This window comes from Cherax quadricarinatus, chromosome 64, assembly GCF_038502225.1.
Source record: "Cherax quadricarinatus isolate ZL_2023a chromosome 64, ASM3850222v1, whole genome shotgun sequence".
Lineage (NCBI taxonomy): Eukaryota > Metazoa > Arthropoda > Malacostraca > Decapoda > Parastacidae > Cherax > Cherax quadricarinatus.
This window is the reverse complement of record NC_091355.1, coordinates 11,510,039-11,517,514: the sequence shown is the minus strand read 5'-3', so window position 1 is coordinate 11,517,514 and position 7,476 is coordinate 11,510,039. Positions and strand designations below refer to the sequence as shown.

Sequence of the window (7,476 nt, the reverse complement as noted above, 5' to 3'; positions counted from 1 at the left end):
CAGCAGCAAGCCGCTCAGTGCAAGGGATTGTTTGTTCCTAGGCAAACATGCTCTCAATAAGGGTTATTATGATAAGGCAATCGAGTGGTTTGAGGCAGCCCTGGAGAGAGCCAGTGATGAAGAGGACGCCTCAGCGTCCAGAGATGAAATTGAGCCTTTTTTGAAGTCAGCTATTAAAGTTGTAGGTAACAAGTGTGTTTTGTAAGTGGTATGTTAGTGAGTGTTTTTAAGTGTGTTTCTGAGTGAATGTATTTGTCGTTGGGTATACATTTTTATAACATGTTTAGAATGGAAGAATGGAAGAAGTGAATGTTTTCAGATACTTGGGAGTTGACGTGTCGGCGGATGGATTTATGAAGGATGAGGTTAATCATAGAATTGATGAGGGAAAAAAGGTGAGTGGTGCGTTGAGGTATATGTGGAGTCAAAAAACGTTATCTATGGAGGCAAAGAAGGGAATGTATGAAAGTATAGTAGTACCAACACTCTTATATGGGTGTGAAGCTTGGGTGGTAAATGCAGCAGCAAGGAGACGGTTGGAGGCAGCGGAGATGTCCTGTCTAAGGGCAATGTGTGGTGTAAATATTATGCAAAAAATTCGGAGTGTGGAAATTAGGAGAAGGTGTGGAGTTAATAAAAGTATTAGTCAGAGGGCAGAAGAGGGGTTGTTGAGGTGGTTTGGTCATTTAGAGAGAATGGATCACAGTAGAATGACATGGAAAGCATATAAATCTATAGGGGAAGGAAGGCGGGGTAGGGGTCGTCCTCGAAAGGGTTGGAGAGAGGGGGTAAAGGAGGTTTTGTGGGTAAGGGGCTTGGATTTCCAGCAAGCGTGCGTGAGCGTGTTAGATAGGAGTGAATGGAGACGAATGGTACTTGGGACCTGACGATCTGTTGGAGTGTGAGCAGGGTAATATTTAGTGAAGGGATTCAGGGAAACCGGTTATTTTCATATAGTCGGACTTGAGTCCTGGAAATGGGAAGTACAATGCCTGCACTTTAAAGGAGGGGTTTGGGATATTGGCAGTTTGGAGGGATATGTTGTGTATCTTTATATGTGTATGCTTCTAGACTGTTGTATTCTGAGCACCTCTGCAAAAACAGTGATAATGTGCGAGTGTGGTGAAAGTGTTGAATGATGATGAAAGTATTTTCTTTTTGGGGATTTTCTTTCTTTTTTGGGTCACCCTGCCTCGGTGGGAGACGGCCGACTTGTTGAAAAAAAAAAAAAAAAAAAAAAAAAAAAAAAAAAAAAAAAGTTTAGAATTTGCCCCGAGGGGCGAATTTACGGCACAGTGCCACTCGTCTTGCGAGTGAACGCAGCACATTACAGCCTTAATATGTAGTTGATGCATCATTATCGATGTCAACCTATCCATGGCTGTTTCAGTATCCAGTTATCACTACTTTAACATTGACAGTAGCTTTAATACGAATGTTGTTTCTGTTATTCTTTAACAATTCAGTGGCAGAAATAACATTAAACTGTCGTTGGTGAGTAAGACACATGTGCAAGATACCCAACTGTTGCACCATGTATCTTACTCATCAACTCGTCAGTATTATACCGTTTTCATTAAATTGTCATACTCTTTCAAGGATAGACTGTACGTTCACCCCAATCCTTAAGTTAAAATGTTTGGCATTTCGACCTCAGCTTGATCAAGTTTCTTAATTCTTGTTTTAAGAAGAGTCGAGAGTATATGAGTGGCATAGTCTATAACACTCCTAATGTAGTATGTAATGTACATCATACGTGGTACAGATATTGATGCCTCACTTGTGTACCATAATATTGCTGTTAATAAAGAAAGACTGCTTATAACAGGAACACTTCTCAACTACCAGATTATTTATAACAGAAACTCTTATCAACCACCAGACTATTTATAACAAGAATTTTCATCAACCACGAGACTGATTATAACAGGAACAATTATCAGCCACCAGACTATTTAAACAAGGTATGCTGTATTAACTACCCGACTTTTATAACTTTAGAACTTATAAAGCTATTTTTATAAGAGAAAGACTATTAATAATCACAAGATTATAATAGGAAGACTTATAACTTCCAGGCCGTTTTAAGATTTACTAATCCCTTCAGCACGATGATGTGCTGGAAACGCGTGGTCCTCGTGGATTGGACTGGCAAACCAAGTGGGTTCCCGTGGATGAGGAGCTGGCCAGCAAGCACAAATACCGAGAGGTCTCCAACCAAAGGTTCCAACCCAAGCTGTACCAGCAGCAGAGTGAGGAGGAGGAGAGGGAACACTTCTCCAGGCTATGTCGTGGCCAGAGACTCAGAGTAAGTTGAGTGTGAACTCAGTGTCTCGTACGCTCTAGATATACTCCAGGTATGCACGGTGAATATGCTCTCCTACATGTACTCGTCTAGTTGTAGATGAATAAGACACATGGGTGTTAGGGACTGTGTGTATGGGGCCATTTCTCAGGGTCACTGTTTAAGGTTGTCTTAGAATAAGTGTGTCGGGGGTTTTACGTGAATAGTGTCTTTTACAATTAACGGAAGGAGGGAGAACCGGATATCCACCCCTCCTTATGTTGAATGAGCCACACAGGTTTAGAGCTTTTCATGAATTAAAAAAGTTCTCTCCCGACTGGAAGACTAAGTAATGGGATATTATAGTTTGTCTCATCTCCTGGTGGAAATACTGGGATTGTCATCATATTCATCATCCTTATCAGGGCAAAGGTTCGTTGTCTACGGGGATCGAGTCACTGCTCCTGGACTTGTTTCTCTTCTGCTCACAATTGGGCACACTATTCCTGATCTCATAGGTCCTGTCTGTCATACCTGTTCGTAAAACAGTGTATGGACTACTACTGCCGCTTTTTCGTCCAGATCTTGCTATTTCTTAATTACCCTCATGTTCCCATCTCACTGTATCTGCTGAAGAGGACTCCAGTTAGGGGTCGAAATAGACAGACCACTTTATTTTCAGTGGTTCTGTCTCCCTGTGGGTTATTACTTAGCCTCTAAGATGGGTGTAACATACGTTGTACGTAGGTTTTTGAAATACTTTTTTGTTGGAGTAGACGACTGTCGTTCGTAAGTATGCCAGAAGGTCGTTCGCTACTGTGATTATTAGGCTGATGTGCTTTGTGCTACGCTTATCATTAAATCTCTGTCTGTCTCCTAGTCTATATCGTGTCTAGTCTGTGTGGGTGTGAATTTAGGGGTGAGGCAGTAAGAATGTGTGTAAAGGCAAAGACAAAGATTTATTTCCACGTGATACAATGCTTGTTCAGAGATAGGCGACATTTGATTGTGCATGCAGAAAGCCCATAAATAACAAAAAGGCACAATACCGTGACTGGAACGATACACAAATAACCCGCACATAAAAGACAGAAGCTTACGACGACGTTTCGGTCCGACTTGGACCATTGACAAAGTCACACTAACAGAGGAGGAGCAGGACGGCTATATATAGGCAGGAAGAGGTGGAGGTAGTAGTAGTAGTAGTATTATATACAATTCTTGTACTACTACTACTACTACTACTACTACCACTACTACTACCTCCACCTCTTCCTGCCTATATATAGCCGTCCTGCTCCTCCTCTGTTAGTGTGACTTTGTCAATGGTCCAAGTCGGACCGAAACGTCGTCGTAAGCTTCTGTCTTTTATGTGCGGGTTATTTGTGTACAGAAAGCCCATAGTTATGCAGAGCATTTCAAGCAAGTTGATAATGTTAGTGCGAGAAGGTGACTTTGGAATATAACCTTTCTAAATAGTCTTGTGACTTTTTACAGCCAGTGGAGGTGGAAACTTCTCTAGTGTGTCGCTTAGTGGCTCACACCCACGGTCGCCTCCATAACCACGGCTACTTTACGCTGATGCCACTGCTGCTGGAAGAAATGTCACTGGACCCCTATATTGTCGTCTTCCATGACTTCCTCACCGCACATCAAACTGACGCCATCATTGAGCGAGCCAAACCCAAGGTATCCCTTTGTGCTTACATCTGTCACTTGTCTGTTCACTTCAGTTGACTTACCGTTACAGTTTGCTAATATCATTTGTTTACTTTTATCAACTGCTCAGCTGTGTTTAGTGTTATTAATTTAACAAATCTTTTAACTTGTGCTAGTTCATCACCTGGTGAGTTATGCTGTTGTGAGATGTTCAGTTGCAAGAAGTGATGAACTTTGTAGGAGAAATGGTCTTAAAATATTTATTTCGCTTCATAATTATTTAACGTTTCACTGAAAAAAATAGGAAAACTTACAAATTATGCATGCAGTAAGTGTTTTATGAGAGTATAGTGGTACCAACACTTATACGAGTGTGAAGCATGGGTTGTCAATGCTGCAGCAAGAAGGAGGCTGGAGGAAGTGAAGATGTCATGTCTAAGGGCAATGTGTGGTATAAATATTATGCAGAGAATTCGTAGTGCGGAAATTAGGAGGTGAAGAGTTGCTTAAATTATTATTCAGAGGGCTGAGGCGGGGTTATTGAGGTGCTTTGGTCATTTATAGAGGATGGAGTAAAATAGGATGACTTGGAGGGTGTATGAATCTGTAGTGGAGAGGAAGAAGAGTAGGGGTCGTCCTAGGAAAGGATGGAGGGAGTGGGTCATAGAGGTTTTGTGCACAAGGGACTTGGACATATAGCAGGCATATGTGAGCATGTTAGATAGGAGTGGGTGGAGACTAATGGTTTTTGGAACTTGATGAGCTGATTTAGGAGTGTGAGCAGGATCTTTAGGACCCCTCAAAACCAGTTAGCTCTTGATTTAGGGAATTGGATCTGTGACTTGAGTCACTGGAGGTGGGAATTACAATATCTGCACTGTGAAGGAGGAGTTTTGGATATTTGCTATTTATAGTGACACCTAAACTGTCGTTTCTGTGCGCCTCTGCAAAGTCAGTGATAGTGTGAATGAGGGTGAAAGTGTTTCTTTTTTTGGGTCACCGTGCCACGGTGGGAGACGGCCAGCGTGTTAAAAAAAAATACATTTTTTTTCTCAAGTCGGCTGCCTCCCACCGAGGCAGGGTGACCCAAAAAAGAAAAAATCCCCAAAAAGAAAATACTTTCATCATCATTCAACACTTTCACCACACTCACACATTATCACTGTTTTTGCAGAGGTGCTCAGAATACAACAGTTTAGAAGCATATACGCATAAAGATACGCAACATATCCCTCCAAACTGCCAATATCCCAAACCCCTCCTTTAGAGTGCAGGCATTGTAATTCCCATTTCCAGGACTCAAGTCCGACTATATGAAAATAACCGGTTTCCCTGAATCCCTTCACTAAATATTACCCTGCTCACACTCCAACAGATCGTCAGGTCCCAAGTACCATTCGTCTCCATTCACTCCTATCTAACACGCTCACGCACGCTTGCTGGAAGTCCAAGCCCCTCGCCCACAAAACCTCCTTTACCCCCTCTCTCCAACCCTTTCGAGGACGACCCCTACCCCGCCTTCCTTTCCCTATAGATTTATATGCTTTCCATGTCATTCTACTTCGATCCATTCTCTATAAATGACCAAACCACCTCAACAACCCCTCTTCTGCCCTCTGACTAATACTTTTATTAACTCCACACCTTTTCCTAATTTCCACACTCCGAATTTTCTGCATAATATTTACACCACACATTGCCCTTAAACAGGACATCTCCACTGCCTCCAACCGTCTCCTCGCTGCTGCATTTACCACCAAAGCTTCACATCCATATAAGAGTGTTGGTACTACTATACTTTCATGCATTCCCTTCTTTGCCTCCATAGATAACGTTTTTTGACTCCACATATACCTCAACGCACCACTCAAATTATAAATTATATATATTACAATCGCAGACAGCCGAACTTAACATTGCAAGACAAGACAGTTGAACGAGTGGAGCTTCACTGCAAGTAATTTATATTTCTGCGATATATATTCCTTAAACCCTCACGGTTTGAGTGACCCAAGTCAAATCTGTGAGTACAGAGGAAAACCAGAAGTTTTCAGAAAAAAAAAAGATAGGTTATCAGAAAAGACACTTAGATGTAAATAACGGCTGCAAGCCCTGAAGAAATGAGTGACAGCAGGTTATGTTAAAATGAACAGTAGTAAAACTAATGTTGATAACCATAAATATAAGCAAAGCATATACAATATTAAAAACAATTCCCTCTGAAGGAGGGGTGTTAATGTTGCAGTTTAAAAACTGTAGTGTAAAGCACCCTTCTGGCAAGACAGTGATGGAGTGAATGATGGTGAAAGTTTTTCTTTTTCGGGCCACCCTGCCTTGGTGGGAATCGGCCAGTGTGATAATAAAAAAAAATAATAAATTAAGTAAAGATAGAACCGCTTACATTTACAGGAGTGCAGTGGAGGGTCGAGTGGGGACTGACCCAAGGTAATGTGAACCAATAGAAAACAGAAGGGAAAAGAAATACTTTCACGTGACCACGCCAATCACCCCGTGAGTGGATTTGACCTTATAGCTTCTGCTGACATAGACGTACACGTTCCTACAAGGAACGAGACAGTCATCCTAATATAAACATTCATGCACTAAATATGTTTCCCCTCAGTCTTATTTCATATATGTGATCAACTTTGTTATACCGCAGCTCGCCACATCCCGTCATCGAGGTCCTGACGGTGACTTCATCACCAGCATGATCAGGACTAGCAAAAAGTGAGTACAAGCCTGCCACTGGGGAAGACAGGCATCAGGCAGGGCACACTGAACCACGGGAGGACATACGACAGATCTTGGAAATGGATGGATAAATATCGTGTATTAGGTGAAGGCTCATGGAGGAACGTCACATTGGACATTAAGGGACTTTGAAAAATCTATTAAAGGAAAATTTTTACAGTAAAGTAAAAATCTCCGTAAACGTTTCATATTACGATCGTCATTCATTCGCTGTGAGCGAAAGGACTGTATACAGTATGTTTTAAAAGTGAAATCTCTGTAGAAACAAAATATCAAGTATGTACATATCTGACTTTTTGGGTTATCTTAGCTAATTTACACATTACTAGGTATGATAATTGTACCTATATGTACCTGTATCTAAATAAACTTGTTGCAGCGCATGGTTGCGAGAAAGCGACGAGGCTGATGACCTGCTGGTAAACTTGACTAAGAAGATTGAGATGACGACGAGGCTCCACGCCCTCAGACTCTCAGCAGGCGAGGATTACCAGGTGTGTACACTGCTACTCTTCTCTCCTCGGACACGAATTTTCTTGGGATACGTTTTGTATGTAATTTCTTGCCAAACATTCGTAAGTAAGATGCCTTTCCATGTCCTTGTGGATTATAATGCTAGTCACTTTAGAGAAAATATTTGAGTTAATCATCCGTGTGAGCCTAGACATTAATCACAGACTGGTAAGATGAGTGATACACTATCTCTATTTTGTTTTTTTCTAAGTAAAAGATACATACACACATAATAAGGAAACGTTTTGCCTCAGTAGCTTCTTCAT

General features: G+C 41.5%; 1 protein-coding gene across 1 annotated transcript in view; it reads left to right on the top strand.

The window, feature by feature from the left end:
* Nucleotides 1–7,476, top strand: part of LOC128700082 (prolyl 4-hydroxylase subunit alpha-2) — a 39,450-nt gene that overhangs the window by 20,487 nt on the left and 11,487 nt on the right. Inside the window, exons 6-10 of the mRNA XM_070098769.1 lie at nucleotides 7–181; nucleotides 2,108–2,308; nucleotides 3,782–3,973; nucleotides 6,606–6,673; nucleotides 7,077–7,191. Of these exons, the coding sequence (XP_069954870.1) occupies nucleotides 7–181; nucleotides 2,108–2,308; nucleotides 3,782–3,973; nucleotides 6,606–6,673; nucleotides 7,077–7,191 (751 nt within the window). The remainder of the gene's footprint in view (nucleotides 1–6; nucleotides 182–2,107; nucleotides 2,309–3,781; nucleotides 3,974–6,605; nucleotides 6,674–7,076; nucleotides 7,192–7,476) is intronic.